The sequence below is a fragment of the Corythoichthys intestinalis genome, chromosome 13, assembly GCF_030265065.1.
Source record: "Corythoichthys intestinalis isolate RoL2023-P3 chromosome 13, ASM3026506v1, whole genome shotgun sequence".
Taxonomy (NCBI): Eukaryota; Metazoa; Chordata; class Actinopteri; order Syngnathiformes; family Syngnathidae; genus Corythoichthys; species Corythoichthys intestinalis.
Genome location: NC_080407.1, coordinates 8,209,581 through 8,229,263, shown reverse-complemented (window position 1 = coordinate 8,229,263; position 19,683 = coordinate 8,209,581). Strand labels below are relative to the sequence as shown.

The 19,683-nt window shown below is 38.3% G+C and overlaps 1 protein-coding gene across 2 annotated transcripts in view; it reads right to left on the bottom strand.

Annotated features, from left to right (window-relative positions):
- Positions 1 to 17,303, bottom strand: part of gsap (gamma-secretase activating protein) — a 49,936-nt gene extending 32,633 nt beyond the window's left edge. The window contains exons 1-14 of one of the 2 annotated variants that reach the window (XM_057856272.1): positions 17,046 to 17,303; positions 14,084 to 14,154; positions 13,329 to 13,385; positions 11,328 to 11,397; positions 11,179 to 11,226; positions 11,027 to 11,115; positions 10,880 to 10,949; positions 6,781 to 6,830; positions 6,598 to 6,708; positions 6,455 to 6,511; positions 841 to 887; positions 646 to 725; positions 185 to 262; positions 39 to 119 (exon numbers count right to left, since the gene is read on the bottom strand). In XM_057856272.1, coding sequence (XP_057712255.1) covers positions 39 to 119; positions 185 to 262; positions 646 to 725; positions 841 to 887; positions 6,455 to 6,511; positions 6,598 to 6,708; positions 6,781 to 6,830; positions 10,880 to 10,949; positions 11,027 to 11,115; positions 11,179 to 11,226; positions 11,328 to 11,397; positions 13,329 to 13,385; positions 14,084 to 14,154; positions 17,046 to 17,133 — 997 coding nt within the window. In that variant the 5' untranslated portion in view covers positions 17,134 to 17,303. The remainder of the gene's footprint in view (positions 1 to 38; positions 120 to 184; positions 263 to 645; positions 726 to 840; positions 888 to 6,454; positions 6,512 to 6,597; positions 6,709 to 6,780; positions 6,831 to 10,879; positions 10,950 to 11,026; positions 11,116 to 11,178; positions 11,227 to 11,327; positions 11,398 to 13,328; positions 13,386 to 14,083; positions 14,155 to 17,045) is intronic. The other variant, XM_057856273.1, reaches the window with a different exon arrangement.
- Between the last annotated feature and the right edge of the window lie 2,380 nt (positions 17,304 to 19,683).

Below are 19,683 nucleotides of genomic sequence, written 5' to 3'. Positions count from 1 at the left end.
TTTAAAACAGCGCAACTGTGTGTATGTGTGTGAGTGACCAATAGGGATGAAAAGCGGATGGAACTGCGTGGCGTCCCGTGTCGGCTGGTCCAAGGTGACCCGAAAAGTCTTGCTGCAGTCTGACAGAAGGAAGATGAGGTGACACAGCTGGAATCACGTGGCGGCAGGTAACACGCACGCATACCTTTGTGAACTAAAACCACAGAATAGACGAGCTCCGGTTTGTCGAGAGCCGGTCGACTGTAGCACACGCACATGCTTCCTGGAATTCAAAATGTCAAAAATGTAATCACATTAATAATTCACGTGTGTTGAATTTTCCATACAGCTCGGATCTCATTAGATGTGCATGTGTACCTAATGTTAAGGCCAGTGCAAGAAAATTGATTGTGCCTCTGAGGTATTCAAAGTAGGCTCTGGCAATTAAATATGCATCAATCAGCCAGGAAGTGTGAAAAAATGCAGATTCAACCAGCTTTTAATCAAAGAGTGAAAATCCAATCATTGTTTCACTGCGTCAGGTTGAGGGGACTTACGGTCTTGTTTTCCAAAAGAGGGGGGGAAAAAATAACACACAGTGTCGGGGGTTAGTTATTTATGTGTTTCAGTGCGGGGGCAACTACTGTGTAATAAAGGGGTTTTTACCTAATCTGTTTGTGAAAACGTCCATCTTGACTCGCTCTGGCTTCTCGACATGATGGTGATCAAAACCGAGGTTCACAAACCTGTCACAACCATACACACCTTTATGTTAGTACAAATATTGGCCCTAATTTTGTAGCCATGAGCTAACATTATTACAGTACTTGTTTTACTGTGTAGTAGTAACTGTTGCCTTACTTGACTGTGTTGAAAGCATTGGCAGGCAGCTCTAATGGGAGCTCCAGCTGTTGGACAGCAACACAATACAGAAGGGCTGTAAGAATGATATATTGGGTATATACTACATTGCTCACATAACGTTAGGAGATACTATCCACTAGATCGATAAAATATATATGGCGGAAAACACAGACAAGACTGAAAAAGCAGTTTCTGATCTTGCACCCTTCTTTAAAAGAAACTGCTGTATTTTAAGCCAAAATAACTGTTGTGTTTGATAGAACACATAGCAGATTCATGGCGCATTAAGCCCCCGAACTATTTTTAATTTGTCTGTTTTACCCTGGAAACCCCCAGTTTACAGACGTTGCGCAACCGCTTTTGTTTTAACCCAGCCATAAAACAAAGGTAATTAATTATATTTATTATTCAAAATGTTATTTTTCGCTTGGAATCATTAATTGATGTCTAATATTTCGTTTAAAAAAAAAAAAAAAAAAAACGACTTAAAAAAATTATTCACTCGCATATTTTAAACTTTTGAACAAATTACGTCACAATGAAAAAAAATGGTGTCTGTAAAAAAGTCCTGGATATCTACCTCATAACTATCACTTAATTGTATTTTTTTTGTTACTGTCGCATTTTCTCCGATATGTTAGATGATAAATAATGGATCCAAACAAAGAAAAATTGGGAAAAAAATGTTTAAAAAGGGTGAATATTAGGGCTGTCAAAATTATCGCGTTAACGGGCGTTAATTATTTTTTTAAATTAATCACGTTAAAATATTTGACGCAATTAACGCACTAGGCCCGCTCAGACAGATTTAAATGTCAGTACAGTGAAAGGCCAACTTGTTAATTGTGTTTTATGGAGTTTTTCCGCCCTCTGCTCGCGCTTGGGTGTGACTTGCATATGTTATGTGGCGTAATGTCGCCCTCTGATGGCGATTCAGTGCAGCTGATTATTTGGGTTTCGGAGCGCTTTTCTGACGTGATTATATGTCGACGCGAACTCACACTAATCGACAGTGCTATTCAGACCAGCTAACGTCCGCATTCAGTATTCAGTGGCAGTTCTCATAGCCCCATCACACTGTTTGTGTCTAATACATGCATCGCTTGTGAGTTATATTCCTCCTTTGTTTATATTCATGAGCATTAGATAGTTATTGATGATGTGTATTTGAATTTGTTCACATATATGGTGAAATGCAGTTACATTGTTAGATGCTTGTGAGCTAATTGGCTAGTGCTACTGCTCAAATGGACACGTGTGTGTACATTTTATGTTATTTTGTGATTTATGCAAGTTATTGACACATTGCCTTGTTATTTTCAGTTTTACAAAAATAAAAGAAACGTGCTCCTGTCAAAAAGAGATGACTTCAGTAAAGCCCATGCAACTTTGCCACACCGTCTGATTTCTTTTTGGAACTTATGTTCGCTATCTGTCAATTTGTGTACTCACACACATTGAGGACAGAATAGGGCTACTAGTTTATTTTTTGATTGAAAATTTTACAAATTTTATTAAAACGCAAACATTAAGAGGCGTTTTAATATAACATTTCTATAACTTGTACTAATATTCATCTTTTAAGAACTACAAGTCTTTCTATCCATGGATCACTTTAACAGAATGTTAATAATGTTAATGCCATCTTGTTGATTTATTGTTATAATAAAGAAATACAGTCCTTATGTACCGTATGTTGAATGTATATATCCATCTTGTCTTATCTTTCCATTCCAACAATAATTTACAGAAAAATATGGCATATTTTATAGATTATTTAATAAGATTTATAGATTAATTAATTTTTAAGCTGTAATTAACTCGATTAAAATTTTTAATCGTTTGACAGCCCTAGTAAATATATGAAAAAGAAAATCTCGACCACTCCTTAATGTCTGCGATTTCTGCATCGCGACCTTTGATATATTACCATGTTTCACCCATAAAATCCCCAAAGAATCCAGCTGTGGCCATTCACAGCTGTGTCTTGACACTTAGTGATACATGCGACATGGAGTTTTTGGATCGAAACAAGGTAAGTACGCGATAATATCTCGTTAAAGTCATGTCATTTGTAATTCTGCTCTCGCGTGCTCTCACCTGCAGATAGGGTTTTGCTGTTTTAAAACATTTTTTTTTTTAAATGTCCTCATGTCCAAAATGTTTCTTTCCCCAGAAAATTGAGATTTTCAGCTTTCCAATGATGTATCACACATGCATATTGGACAACTTTGAAATTTGGCCAAATACATACAACAACATATCTGCGCCAAACTTCCCGTGTTTGTTGAGAGTCATACCCTGAAGGTTCTTGTAGGGGTCATTTGCATCAACCCTACAGCGCCAACTAGTGGAAATAGAAAGTCACACGTTTTTCCAATACATGTCCAGTTCTTTTCAGGTTGGTCATTGTAGTTTCAAGACCTATTAAAATACTTATTTACGGCTCATGTCCACGTTTCTCTGTCTGTTGCCATGACGACCCTTTGTTCACCATTTAAAGGAATTTTTTTTTTTTTTAGACTCAGGCAGCTTATAGAGCCACAATATTTGGCACACTTGGTCGGATTGGCCCAGTTAGATGATTAATTTTGGTTTTGAATAAGGGCTTGGCTGCACAGCTCAGTAGTGGCTCCTTTTTTGTAGTACTCTCTCCAATAGGGGTTTTTATCTCTTGGGTGTGGGAATGTAAATAGGCGACTTTCGAGCATGTTAGGTTCTAATGAGATGATTAGAGAGGAGGATCTGCCACCACCCTGACCTGCACACAGTCAGAGTTGCGTAACGTCCGAGTTGCGCTAGATTGCGAGGGCCCGTTCAGTCCTGCTTGCAGGCCTAGTTTGTTTTTGTTTTTTTGTTTAGCAAACTTACATACAGTGCCTTGCAAAAGTATTTGGCCCCCTTGAATCTTGCAACCTTTCGCCACATTTCAGGCTTCAAACATAAAGATATGAAATTTAATTTTTTTGTCAAGAATCAACAACAAGTGGGACACAATCGTGAAGTGGAACAACATTTATTGGATCATTGAAACTTTTTTAACAAATAAAAAACTGAAAAGTGGGGCGTGCAATATTATTCGGCCCCTTTACTTTCAGTGCAGCAAACTCACTCCAGAAGTTCAGTGAGGATCTCTGAATGATCCAATGTTGTCCTAAATGACCGATGATGATAAATAGAATCCACCTGTGTGTAATCAAGTCTACATATAAATGCACCTGCTCTGTGATAGTCTCAGGGTTCTGTTTAAAGTGCAGAGAGCATTATGAAAACCAAGGAACACACTAGGCAGGTCTGAGATACTGTTGTGGAGAAGTTTAAAGCCGGATTTGGATACAAAAAGATTTCCCAAGCTTTAAACATCTCAAGGAGCACTGTGCAAGCCATCATATTGAAATGGAAGGAGCATCAGACCACTGCAAATCTACCAAGACCCGGCCGTCCTTCCAAACTTTCTTCTCAAACAAGAAGAAAACTTATCAGAGATGCAGCCAAGAGGCCCATGATCACTCTGGATGAACTGCAGAGATCTACAGCTGAGGTGGGAGAGTCTGTCCATAGGACAACAATCAGTCGAAACACTGCACAAATCTGGCCTTTATGGAAGAGTGGCAAGAAGAAAGCCATTTCTCAAAGATATCCATAAAAAGTCTCGTTTAAAGTTTGCCACAAGCCACCTGGGAGACACACCAAACATGTGGAAGAAGGTGCTCTGGTCAGATGAAACCAAAATTGAACTTTTTGGCCACAATGCAAAATGATATGTTTGGCGTAAAAGCAACACAGCTCATCACCCTGAACACACCATCCCCACTGTCAAACATGGTGGTGGCAGGATCATGGTTTGGGCCTGCTTTTCTTCAGCAGGGACAGGGAAGATGGTTAAAATTGACGGGAAGATGGATGCAGCCAAATACAGGAACATTCTGGAAGAAAACCTGTTGGTATCTGCACAAGACCTGAGACTGGGACGGAGATTTATCTTCCAATAGGACAATGATCCAAAACATAAAGCCAAATCTACAATGGAATGGTTCAAAGATAAACGTATCCAGGTGTTAGAATGGCCAAGTCAAAGTCCAGACCTGAATCCAATCGAGAATCTGTGGGAAGAGCTGAAGACTGCTGTTCACAAACACTCTCCATCCAACCTAACTGAGCTCGAGCTGTTTTACAAGGAAGAATGGGCAAGAATGTCAGTCTCTCGATGTGCAAAACTGATAGAAACATACCCCATGCGACTTGCAGCTGTAATTGGAGCAAAAGGTGGCGCTACAAAGTATTAACGCAAGGGGGCCGAATAATATTGCACGCCCCACTTTTCAGTTTTTTATTTGTTAAAAAAGTTTAAATTATCCAATAAATTTTGTTCCACTTCACGATTGTGTCCCACTTGTTGTTGATTCTTGACAAAAAATTAAAATTTTATATCTTTATGTTTGAAGCCTGAAATGTGGCGAAAGGTTGCAAGGTTCAAGGGGGCCGAATACTTTTGCAAGGCACTGTACATATTTGAACAGAATTTACATGATATTAACAAACACAATAAAAAAATAACGATTGTCTTAAGACCACTCAACACTGTCTGCCTAAATAAAGAAATTAAATACAACTGAAAAAAACCTCTTAGGGAATACCAACAATAAATAAAAATCGAACCTTCCTTCAGGTAAAACGCTACTGCTTTTGTCCACAAACTCAACAAAAAAATGAAAGCTCCTTTGGGCTGCTTTAAGCCCACATAAATAAAATAAAAATTAAAACTGGGGAGATGGGGGTCAACCTCCGTTAGCTACATTTCTCACAGTTTAATTTAACATTAACAGTAGAAAACATACTGAAGGACACTTCTCTCTAAGCAGCTTCCTACTCGAGTTTTGCAGGTTAGTAAATTCGTACAGTTTAATGTTATGCTAACTCTGACGCAGGTCGGACTTTCAGTAGGAAAATTTGTGCTGTGTTCCCCACCTCCACAACATCGACGTCTTTTTACATACAGTGATTGCTGCTGCTGGTTGAAATAAAATTCTAATATCCCTCGTCTTCGAAGAGGGCGGAGGAGGCGAAATGTTGTCGACGTATTTCTGTCTGAGCTGTGAGGGTGTGTGTGTGTGTGTGTGTGTGTGTGTGTGGCAGGGGGGTTCATGTCATCAGCAAATCAAATGTGTGTTTGAGGGGAAAAAAATAGACTGGCACATTCAGCAAGTGAAAAGGGGATAAATGTCAGCCTGAACATAATGAAAGTAAATCACTTAATAATGGTAGGGTCAATTCTATCTATACAATATATGGAAAGACAATCTAAATTACCCATATAACTAAACTCTTGATATAATGCCAATAAGGTTGCTTTAAAGTTGGTGGGGACCATTTGAGCATCCTGAAAAATTGGTCGTGTCATGTAAATGCAAATCTACGCCCTTGGGTATATACTACATTGCTCACATAACGTTAGTAGATATTATCCACTAGATCGATAAAATATTTTTCTTTTAGAATATGCATGTAGCATGTACACAATCATGAACGTATGGTACATAAACAGCTGAATTATTCCAGCCCAACAAACCACCTTCACGTAGAGATATATAGAATATAGTAGTGTTTTCACCACTGTTTCACAATTGCGTTGGTCGTAGAACTGCACACATCGCATCAGAAACTTGTCCTGTGGAAAACATGCACATGCATTTAAATCAGATTTTTACCACATGCTCCATACAGGCGATGTATTTTATATGAGCGACTCAATACCGCATGAGTTAGATAGTAGAGTCTTTGCGTGTGCACGTCCCATAGGACCCAGCAGAAATCATCCACCACCCGCTCAGCTGTCTTGGACAAACGCTCGGGATTGGCCAGCACCTGTCATTAAAATGAAAGCAATTTTAAAAAAAACTTTGTTGTTCTTGTAGAAGAAAAATGAGGCAATTTTACCACTTTGTAACCCTCATGTCTGGTCAGCTGAACGTGGTACTGATCCACATCTGAAGTACACATACAACAGAAACCATGTTAAATAAAAAGTCTGCACGCTCCTGTTTAAATGACAGGGTTTTGTGCTATTTATAATTAAAAAAAATAATAATAATAAAAAAAAAAAGATTACATTACATTGACAAATACAGTAGTATGAAAAAGTATATGAACCTTTTGGAATTTCTCACATTTCTGCATAAAATCACCATCAAATGTGATCTTTGTCAAAATCACACAGATGAAAAACTGTTTTAATTAAAACCACCCAAACATTTACAGGTTTTCATATTTTAATGAGGATAGTATGCAAACAATGACCGAAGGAGGGGGGAGGGATAAGTAAGTGAACAATCACATTTAATATTTTTGGCAGCAATAATGTCAACCAGACGCTTCCTGTATCTGCGGATCAGTCTTGAAATCGATCAAAACTGCTGAAGTTCAGTCAGATTCTTGGTATGTGTGGCATGAATCGCTGTCTTGCCACAGCATCTCAATGGGGTTCAAGTCTGGACTTTGACTTGACCACTCCAGAACGCGAATTTTGTTCTTCTGAAACCATTCTGAAGTTGATTTACTTCTGCGTTTTGGATCATTGTCTCTTTGCAGCATCCATCCTCTTCTTTAGCTTCAACTGTCTGACACACAGCCTCAGGTTTTCCTGTAAAACTTTTCAATTCATTCTTCCATTAATGATTGCAAGTTGTCCAGGCCCTGAGGCAGCAAAACAGCCCCAAATCATGATGCTCTCTCCACCATGCTTTACGGTGGGGATGAGGTATTGATATTGGTGAGCTGTTCCATTTTTCCTCCATGCATGACGTTGTCTGTTACTCCCAAATGATTCAACTTTGGTTTCATCAGGCCACAAAATATTTTGACAAAACTTCTGTGGAGTGTCTTAGTGCCTTTTTGCGAACATTAAACGAGCAACAATGTTTTTTCTTGGACAGCAGTGGCTTCCTCTGCGGAGTCCTCCCATGAACACCATTCTTGGTTATAGTTTTACATATAGTTATTGTGTGGACAGAGATATTGGACTGTGCCAGTGATTTCTGTAAGTCTTTAGCAGCCACTCTAGGGTTCTTTTTTACCTCTCTGAGTATTCTGCGCTGAACTCTTGGCTTCATCTTTGGTGGACGGCCACTCCTTGGGAGAGAAGCAACAGTGCCAAACTCTCTCCATTTGTAGACAACTTCTCTGACTGTTGACTGATGAACATCCAGACTTTTAGAGATGGTTTTGTATCCCTTCCCAGCTTTGTACAAATCAACAATCCATGATCGCAGGTCTTCAGACAGCTCTTTTGACTGAGCCATGATGCACATGAAACAATGCTTCTCATTAAGACATTTCTTACCAGGTGTGTGTTTTATAGTGGGCAGGGCAGCTTTAAACCACTCATTAGTGATTGGGCACAAACCTGACTTAAAATGGTTGGTAAAAATTGGTTTAGCCAGAGGGTTCACTTTAGGGCTGCAGCTAGAGATGTCGGTAGAGGTGTCTATCGGGATGCCGATCGATCAGGTCCGATCACGTCATTTTCAAAGTATCGGAATCGGCAAAAAAATATCGGACATGCCTTTTTTTATATATATATATATATATATATATATATATATTTTTTTTTTTAAATAAATCGTTTTCTAATTGTATTTAAGGTTACAGACATAATATGTTACACTCATCCAGAGTCTTTAGTTTTGGCTTAAGGTAGGGTTATCAAATTTATCCCGATAATGGCGGTAATTATTTTTTTAAAAAATGTATCACGTTAAAATATTTACCGCAATTAATGCATGCGCTGCATGATCCACTCACGCATTGTCGCGCTCGATCTGTAATGGCGCCATTTTACCTATATAGAGAGATAAAAGGCAGCGCAAAATGAATACAGTGAATTTTGGCAGCCTTTGGAGTCTTTTTTTTTTAATTGGCTAAAGCCTTACAACCCCACTCCCTACGATTAGAAATATCATGGGAAGCAACGTGGGGAAGCAAGGTAGCATTTGATCTTTTTCTTAACACCTTATGTTATTTCCCAACGCAGAGAAGATATATCAGTGTAGCATTACGCACAGTCATGGTTCAACTTCCCATCATGCATTTGGGCATGGCTACAGTATAATTTACTGAAAGCTCAACAAATACACTAGATGGCAATATTTAGTCACAATATACAAAGTCACATTTGTCCTTTAAGAATTACAAGTCTTTCTATCCGTTGATCCCTCTCACAGAAAGAATGTTAATAATGTAAATGACATCTTGAGGATTTATTGTCATAATAAACAAATACAGTACTTATGTACTGTATGTTGAATGTATATATTCGTCCGAGTTTTATTCATTTTTTTCTTAATGCATTGCCAAAATGTATATGATCGGGAAAAATTATCGGGAATGATTGGAATTGAATCGGGAGCACAAAAAAAAAAAGCAATCGGATCGGGAAATATCGGGATGGGCAGATACTCAAACTAAAACGATCGGGATCGGATCGGGAGCAAAAAAACATCATCGGAACAACCCTAGCTGCAGCTATCGATTATTTTAGTAGTTGATTAATCGATAAACCATTAGTTCGAATAATCAAGTAATCCGATAAGGAACATGAAAAATTAAATTAACTGAGCTGAACCTCAAACAGTAAAAAAATAAATAAAATAAATGAGGATCTATGTACAACAAAAGAACAACTGGCTAACCTACATCGCCAAAGTCTGCTAGTTTAAATGCTATAAAATGCTAACTTTTTTACAATGCTCTTAACAAATGGTTCAGATACATATTCCCACAAAAATAGGCTAAATATACCTATAAACTAAATTACGAATGCATTAATAAAGAAAAAAATTAGCTCAAACAAAATTTAGCTTATGTTGGTCTTAACAGGGAGCACCTGGATTCAGGCATGTGAATTGAGGAAGACCAGACGGCATTGTATCCACCCAAATCAATAAAACTAAATGCAAACACTTTCAAATTAAACCATTACAACGTCACTGGTAACACTTTATAATAACTATCCGTTTTACTAGTTAATAGATCATTAGTAAACTGTTGATAAATGATTTATTGTTGATTTGTGAAGTATTTGTTAACAGTTTGTTAAGCATTTACAGAGTGTTCCAATATGGTTGACCCCATTCAAAATGCCCATGCTAGTTGATGGATCTTAATAAAACTATATACACTTTATATTGAAGGTCATAAGTTTTATTGGTTGAATATACAAAAAAAAGTACAAATATTTGTTGGTTCTATGGCAGATTTTCATAAATGTGCAACATGAGCGCTGCCTGCAAAATGCCTGATCAAAATGCCTTTTCTTTTTAAGTGAACGGGATTTCTTAACCTGAAACGATAGAAATGCCAAACGTTACACACAAAAACTTGAAACGTTTCGACACAAACTGTGTTTCAGGTTAAGAACACCCTTTAAATGCATAACAAACTGTTAACAAATACTTTACAAATCAACAATAAATCATTATCAAAAGTTTACTAATGATCTATTAACTAGTCAAACGGATAGTTATTATAAAGTGTTACCAAAAAAACATTAGCTCAAACAAAATTTAGCTTATGTTGGTCTTAACAGGGAGCACCTGGATTCAAAACTTAGCTTATGTTGGTCTTAACAGGGAGCACCTGGATTCAGGCATGTGAATTGAGGCAGACTAGATGGCAGTGTATACACTCAAATCAATAAAACTAAATGCAAACACTTTCAAATTAAACCATTACAACGTCAGTTTAATTAAACGAATACTCGAAGCAGCAAAGTTCGAATATTTTTTTTCTAATCAAATACTCGAGTTAATCAATTAATCGTTACAGCACTAGTTCACTTACTTCTTTTTTATTGTTTGCATGCTATCCTCATTAAAATATGAAAACCTATAAATGGTTGGGTGGTTTTAGTTAAAGCTGCCACTGTTTTTTCATCTGGGTGATTTTGACAAAGATCAGATCACATTTGATGCTCATTTTTTGCAGAAATATGATAAATTCCAAAAGGTTCAGATAATTTTTCACACCACTGTAGACTCACATCCATCTTCAGTCAGGAGCAGCAGGTGGCTTTCATACACCGATCTGCGGTCAGTTTCCGGATGAAGGAACTGGCAACACAAAATGAATCCAATATTTAAAGACAGTAGTTCCGCTACACATCAGCGGTGCTTTTCACGTGCTTTACCTGTACTTTGACCCGGCAGTCTACTGCCTTTAAGACCTTAGTGTTGTTGATTGGATGGATCTCAATCAGGAGCGTCAGACAGTTGGATACTAAAGAGCGATGAAGATGAAGACGCGTGCAAACGAACGAATGAAGAGCTAAATTTATCGTACTTGGTTTGAGGTGCTCCTCTTCATCGGTGTTTTGTGCTAAGCTGACAGCTTGGAAGACAAAAAAAAGTGAGCCATTTAAATTTAAAAAGAAAGTAATAATTTGTATCACTGTAATTCAATCAGTTGTCAACAACTGCAAACGTGCTCACCTAACAACGTCTCCTCCTTGTTCAGGGAGCAGCTGCTAACACAAACATCCTTGTCAAATGTGTACAGGAGCTGTTAGACAGAACAAACAGGTGCATATGAACTTAATTTATTACCTGCCCGTGACGGAGATATACAGTGGGGCAAATTAGTATTTTGTCAACCACTAATTGTGCAAGTTCTCCCACTTGAAAATATTAGAGAGGCCTGAAATTGTCAACATGGGTAAAGCTCAACCACGAGAGACAGAATGTGGGGGGTAAAAAACAGAGAATCACATTGTTTGATTTTTAAAGAATTTATTTGCAAATCATGGTGGAAAATAAGTATTTGGTCAATACCAAAAGTTCATCTCAATACTTTGTTATGTACCCTTTGTTGGCAATAACGGAGGCCAAACGTTTTCTGTAACTCTTCACAAACTTTTCACACACTGTTGCTGGTGTTTTAGCCCATTCCTCCATGCAGATCTCCTCTAGAGCAGTGATGTTTTGGGGCTGTCATTGGGCAACACGGACTTTCAACTCCCTCCACAGATTTTCTATGGGGTTGAGATCTGGAGACTGGCCAGGACTTTGAAATGCTTCTTACGAAGCCACTCCTTTGTTGCCCTGGCTGTGTGTTTGGGATCATTGTCATGCTGAAAGACCCAGCCACGTTTTATCTTCAATGTCCTTACTGATGGAAGGAGATTTTCACTCAAAATCTCTCGATACTTGGCCCCATTCATTCTTTCCTTTACACAGATCAGTCGTCCTGGTCCCTTTGCAGAAAAACAGCCCCAAAGCATGATGTTTCCACCCCCATGCTTCAAAGTGGGTATGGTGTTCTTCAGATGCAATTCAGTATTCTTTCTCCTCCAAACCACAAGAACCTGTGTTTCTACCAAAACGTTCTGTTTTGGTTTCATCTGACCATAGCACATTCTCCCAGTCCTTTTCTGGATCATCCAAATGCTCTCTAGCGAACCGCAGACGGGCCTGGACATGTACTTTCTTCAGCAGGGGGACACGTCTGGCAGTGCAGGAATTGAGTCCCTTGCGGCACATTGTGTTACTGATAGTAGCCTTTGTTACTGTGGTCCCAGCTCTCTGTAGGTGATTCACTAGGTCCCACCGTGTGGTTCTGGGATTTTTGCCCACCGTTCTTGTTATCATATTGACGCCACGGGGTGAGATCTTGCATGGAGCCCCAGATTGAGGGAGATTATCAGTGCTCTTGTATGTCTTCCATTTTCTAATAATTGCTCCCACAGTTGATTTCTTTACACCAAGCGTTTTACCTCTTGCAGATTCAGTCTTCCCAGCCTGGTGCCTTTCTACAATTTTGTCTCTGGTGTCATTCGACAGCTCTTTGGTCTTGGCCATAGTGGAGTTTGAAGTGTGACCGACTGAGGTTGTGGACAGGTGTCTTTTATACCGATAATGGTTCAAACAGGTGCCATTGATACAGGTAACGAGTGGAGCCTCGTTATAGACCTCGTTAGAAGAAGTTAGACCTCTTTGACAGCCTGAAATCTTGCTTGTTTGTCGGTGACCAAATACTTATTTTCCACTCTAATTTGGAAATAAATTATTTAAAAATCAAAGAATGTGATTTTCAGGTTGTTGTTTTTTTCCACATTCTATCTCTCATGGTTGAGGCGTACCCATGTTGACGGAGTTGTGGAGTGGAGTATGTTGTGGAGTTTGGAGTGTGACTGACTGAGGTTGTGGACCAGGTGTCTTTTAGACCTCTTTGACAGCCAGAAATCTTGCTTGTTTGTAGGTGACCAAATACTTATTTTCCACTCTAATTTGGAAATAAATTCTTGAAAATTCAAACAATGTGATTTTCTGCTTTTTTTTTTTTCCACATTCTGTCTCTCATGGTTGAGGTTAACCCATGTTGACAATTACAGGCCTCTCTAATCTTTTCAGGTAGGAGAACTTGCACAATTGGTGGTTGACTAAATACTTATTTGCCCCACTGTATTTTGTGATGCGAAGTGACTCATGACTCACTTTATTCTGTTTGATACCTGGGTCATATTTCCCAACTCTGGTGGTCCCAGTCGATCCCTACGAGGAGACCAGATTACTGCAGCACTTAATTAATTCAAGTACAGTACACCCAGTGCTAAAAAGCACCAAATTATAAAAATGAACTTCTTCGTAAGGCCATCTTTGACCTCCAAAATGTGTTTGCCGGATCAGTCATTAAAAATGGATGCTGCGCTGAGTGGTTCCAAAACACAACTTTATTCACTGGTGGTTTAGAAGTTTCCTGAATTCCCCAAATAGTGGATATCAAGTGGAATCATCAGGAGGGAACATGCGCTTTATGCAGTTTGATTTCTTAGTCTATTTGAGGATGCGTCGCGCTCACACACGCACACGCACACAATCGTATCCGACTCTAGCGGCTTCAGATATCATTGTGTGTGTGTTTGCGTATGTGTGTGAGCTTGGAAGATAACGTATATGAAAAATATAGTTTTATAAAACGACTTAGCATTGCCACATACAGCAAAAATGGACTGCTATTTTGAACTGCTCATAATTCTCTCCACGTTGACTAGCTAAAGAAAAACAGCCAAAAAGCATGGCTGAGTTCAACCTCGGTTTCAGAATTTTGCTCACACGTGAAAACAAACTCTGAATCCCCCCACACATGTGTTAGGGTCCAGTGAAACCAAGGTAGAACTTTTTGGCTGTAATTCCAAAATATTAAACATTGCAGACAGCAAGTTACACTATACAATATTAATATTTATAACCTTCCAGGAGTAAAGGATGCCTCCATCTCGCTCAGTGTTGAGGATTAAAATGTCCACTGCTCCAGAATAGTCTGCAGACATTAGGTAAACAGTTAGTGTGCTTTGACATTTGAATTATGCCTATTATTATTTCTGCAACACATAATTTCTGACATAAGCAGATTTTAAGGGGTGGCCGAAAAGTGTCATTGCATGTAATTGACTTTCATATATGGTGGAAAACACAGACAAGACTGAAAAAGCAGTTTCTGCTCTTGCACCCCTCTTTAAAATAAACTGCTGTATTTTAAGCCAAAAGAACTGTTGTGCTTTATAGAACAATGTCTACATGCTGCCATAGCAGATTGATGGCGCACGAAGCCTCCGAACTATTTTTAATTTGTCCGTTTTACCCTGAAAACCGCCGTTTACAGATGTCGCGCAACCGCTTTTGTTTCAACCTAGCCATAAAAAGAAGGTAAGTATTTACAGTGGGGTAAATAAGTATTTAGTCAACCACTAATTGTGCATGTTCTTCCACTTGAAAATATTAGAGAGGCCTGTAATTGTCAACATGGGTAAACCTTAACCATGAAAGACAGAATGTGGAGAAGAAAAAACAGAAAATCACATTGTTTGATTTTTTTAAAAAATTATTTGCAAATCATGGTGGAAAATAAGTATTTGGTCGATACCAAAAGTTCATCTCAACATTTGTTATGTACTCTTTGTTGGCAAAAACGGAGGCCAAACGTTTTCTGTAACTCTTCACAAGCTTTTCACGCACTGTTGCTGTTATTTTGGCCCATTCCTCCATGCAGATCTCCTCTAGAGCAGTGATGTTATGGAGCTGTCGTTGGGCAACACAGATTTTCAACTCCCTCCGCATATTTTCTATGGGGTTGAGACCTGGAGACTGGCTAGGCCACTCCAGGACCTTGAAATGCTTCTTACGAAGCCACTCCTTTGTTGTCCTGGCTGTGTGTTTGGGATCATTGCCATGCTAAAAAAACCCAGCCACGTCTCATCTTCAATGCCCTTGCTGATGGAAGGAGATTTTCACTCAAAACCTCTCGATACATGGCCCCATTCATTCGTTCCTTTACACAGATCATTCGTCCTGGTCCCTTTGCAGAAAAACAGCCCCAAAGCATGATGTTTACACCCCCATGCTTCACAGTGGGTATGGTGTTCGTCGGATGCAATTCAGTATTCTTTCTCCTCCAAACAAGAGAACCTGTGTTTCTACCAGAAAGTTCTATTTTGGTTTCATATGACCATAACAAATTCTCCCAGTCCTCTTCTGGATCATCAAAATGCTCTCTAGCGAACCGCAGACGGGTCGGGACGTGTACTTTCTTCAACAGGGGGAAACGTCTGGCAGTGCAGGATTTGAGTCCCTGGCGGCGCATTGTGTTACTGATAGTAGCCTTTGTTACTGTGGTCCCAGCTCTCTGTAGGTCATTCACTAGGTCCCCCCGTGTAGTTCTGGGATTTTTGTTCCCCGTTCTTGTTATCATTTTGACGCCACGGGGTGAGAAGGGAGTTGAAAGTCCATGTTGCCCAACGACAGCCCCAAAACATCACTGCTCTGGAGGAGATCTGCATGGAGGAATAGGCCAAAATACCAGCAACAGTGTGAAAGCTTGTGAAGAGTTACAGAAAACGTTTGGCCTCCGTTATTGCCAACAAAGGGTACATAACAAGGTATTGAGATGAACTTTTGGTATTGACCAAATACTTATTTTCCACCATGATTTGCAAATAAATTCTTTAAAAATCAAACAATGTGATTTTCTGGGTGTTTTTTTCCACATTCTGTCTCTCATGGTTGAGGTTTACCTATGTTGACAATTACAGGCCTCTCTAATGTTTTCAAGTGGGAGAACTTGCACAATTAGTGGTTGACTAAATACTTATTTGCCCCACTGTACATATATATATAAAAGTTGTAAAGCAATAAAATGTCTTTGAATTTTTTTTGGGGGGGGGGGGGGGGGGGGAATTGAACCAACTTTTGGGGGGGATTGAATTATTTAGACACAAATGTCCTAATCATAATATGGCCCAAAGACAAAAAGGATTGCTTCAATCAAAGAAAACTTTTTCAATGAAAAATTAAGTGTTCAAATGCAATTTTTTCAATCCAAAATATTTTTTTCGCATTCACTTTTTTTCTATGATTGAAATTTTTCTTTTTTGATTCAAGTGATTTTTCTTTCTGAAAATCTATCTTTTTTGAAGCAATTTATTTTTTGATTGAATAATAAAGAGAAAATAAAAATATATTAAAAAATATATAAAACAAACGTGACCTCAATCAAAAAAAAAAAAAAAGGGGAAAAAAATTAAAGAAAAATAGCTTTCACATGCATTTTTTTTAAATGTATTTATTTATTTATTTTGAGTTTCAAATTCATTTTTGCATTCAAACAGTTTTTTTGTTTTATTGAGGTGACTTTTTTGGTTGAAAATATATGTTTTGATTAAAGCAACTTTTTTTGATTGAATAATAAAGACACAAATCTACCTCCATATGGCTCCGCCCAGGGGATATACAATTTTTGACTGAAGTAACTACATTGGCACAACACCGGTGCGCGTACCAAATTTAATGGATGACGATCTTGGCGAAAACTATTGCCTAAGCAGCCTGATTTGGAATTCCCCTCAAGAATGATGGGAAACAAAAACAAAAAAAAACGCTCATTGTCAACTTATTATTATAAATATTCTTGTAAGTTAATTTTATTGCTGACACTGAGTTTTGGGGTCATCAACATGTTGTGCCCCCCTATCCCAAAAGTCAAAACTCCGCCTATGATTTCTAACCATTTTAATGAGATGAACACAAGAATCAATTTCCATGCATTCAAAAGGCCAATCCTCCTTAAATATTGTTAACAAATCTGTTAAATCTCTGTTAGTGAGAACTTCTCCTTTGCTTCAGAGTCAGCTGACCGACAATGCGTGAACGCCTCACCTTTCACCCTGCACATCGCCGCCTCCTTTCTGCGGATGTCAGCCTCCACATCTCTGCGCAGGTCGAACTTCAGCCGCACTTTTAACATAAGCGCACAATGAAATATTATTGGGAAAAGAACACGATAACGTCCAAGAAGTTCACAGTGCGTCGCTGCCCTGCGGACTATGCAATCTTTCCGGGTGTGACATCACATGACCTAAAGTAGTAACTTTTTTTTCCATGTCTTGTAAAAGTTAGGGCAGCCGAGCGTTAACTTTGTCCTCATCTCGGAAATAGAACAGCTCCTCCCAGCCTTTGTTGTGCTGTCATAGGTCGAGGGAGGCATCAATCTAGCCGGGCTGGAATCTCTCACCACCATCCAGTCACCCAGACTGGTACTTCACAATAGTGTGTCACACTCATTAGTTACACATCACGCACTGGCCACCACTCTACAACGATAGAATACATCTAAAATACGCGTTTAAGTAGTTTGTATTTGTGCAAAAATGCATACAAATAACAAGCAGGGGCACAGCTATTAAACAGATAACACATTTTTAACACTAACGCTTCAAATGCGTTTTCTTATCATATTCGTCTTGCAGATGGGAGTTGATTGTAAATCTAACCAACGCTGCCCTCTAGCGGACGTTTTATGGTTTTGCATGGTTGTTACGTCAGTTCAAAGATGCTTTCACAACTCAGAGCGACCGCTCTGCTTCATTTGTGTCCAACAGCCAAGGGCAGGGGCGCTAATTTCCTGCATTCTGATGAATCTTTACACACTAATTTGTGCATTTTCTGCATTAATTTAAGATGAAAATATATTTATGTAAACATACAGCGTATAGAGCGTGTATATAATCTTTAAGAAATGTACTGAAATCTATCTTTTACAATCTAAATATATTTTTATTAGAAATACTCTCAAAGCAAATACCATAATGAATGACTTAGAATAAACGTTTTTGCTTTAACTTAACTATACAACAGTATACAGTGGGGCAAATAAGTATTTAGTCAACCAACAATTGTGCAAGTTGTCCCACTTGAAAATATTAGAGAGGCCTGTAATTGTCAACATGGGTAATAGAGAGGCCTGTAATTGTCAACATGGGTAAACCTCAACCATGAGAGACAGAATGTGGAAAAAAAAAAACAGAAAATCACATTGTTTGATTTTTAAATAATTTATTTCCAAATTAGAGTGGAAAATACGTATTTGGTCACCTACAAACAAGCAAGATTTCTGGCTGTCAAAGAGGTCTAACTTCTTCTAATGAGGTCTAACGAGGCTCCACTCGTTATCTGTATTAATGGCACCTGTTTTAACTCATTATCTGTATGATAGACACTAAGCCTGAACGATCTATCGTTTAAACATCGCCATCGCGATGTGCGCATGCGTGATAGTCCCATCACAAGTACGTGCTATAGTTTAAAAAAAAAAAAAAAAAATTCCCAATCCACAAACCTTTGTTCTGCTTCACTCGCTCACGCAGCCTCTCACCCCCTTTCCCAGCTCTGTCACTGCGGCACTTGCTTATTAAAGTTAATGATGGCTTTGATCTGGCCAAAGAAGCCGGGCAGCAATCTGTCAATCATCGTTTAACTTGTTAAACAGTTTCTGCAAGGAAGCGCCGGCTGGAATGAATGTTTGTGTCTGGCGGGGAGAATGTGGAGACGTTCGAGACATATAAAATAAATGCCAGAAGTGATTAAGAGGAGTTAGTAATTTCTACATGTCACTCCAAGAGTCACAGCCATGTTAGGTAAACAGAAGCATTTAATAAAGCCAAGCATTTTTCTACACAGTACTTTATTCTTGTTTAAAAATGATTCAGTGGGACAGTTATATTTAAAACTGATCATAATTATTACATTTGGAGTGCTTAAAATGCATTTATATATATATATATATATACACATAGTGGGGAGAACAAGTATTTGATACACTGCCAATGGGTTTTCCCATTGGCAGTGTATCAAATACTTGTTCTCCCCACTGTATATACATATTTTTAAAAATCATACTTTAGGGGGAAAAAAAGTGAGAAAAAACATGTCTTATATGTATCTCTTTCCAGTGCTAGATCTGAATAGATACATTGAGCACACACACACAAAAAAAATGGGGTGGGGGGGGTATGTGCTATTTCGCGGTTTTTCACTTATCGCGGCGGGTTCTGGTCCCTATTAACCGCGAAAAACTATGAAATACTATATACTGTGGTCATGATGAGTCATCCAAAGTCTTTCCAAACAGGTATTTTTTTTATTTTAAAACTAGGTTACGAGTTTCTTTTTTGGCTCATAAAACTCGACAAGAATGTGACAAAACTTGTGCACTTGTAATTGGTAATTTTTAACCCGTAGTAAAGAAAAAACACCTGTTGAACAAAAAAAAAAAAATACTTGCAAACAGAAAAAAACAACATGTAGAACAATTTATTCCTTCGAGTTTTTTTCATGTTTATTTTACAACGCCAAATTTGGAAATACAAGTGTTTTTTTAGTTAAAATTGGTCATTTTACAGGGATAATTTTCATTTTACAACCTCACTTCTTTTGGCACTATTTTATCTCCATACTAATAATTGTGACACACATTATTTGATGTCAAATAATTTTTCTTTATGTGGGATTTTTTTCC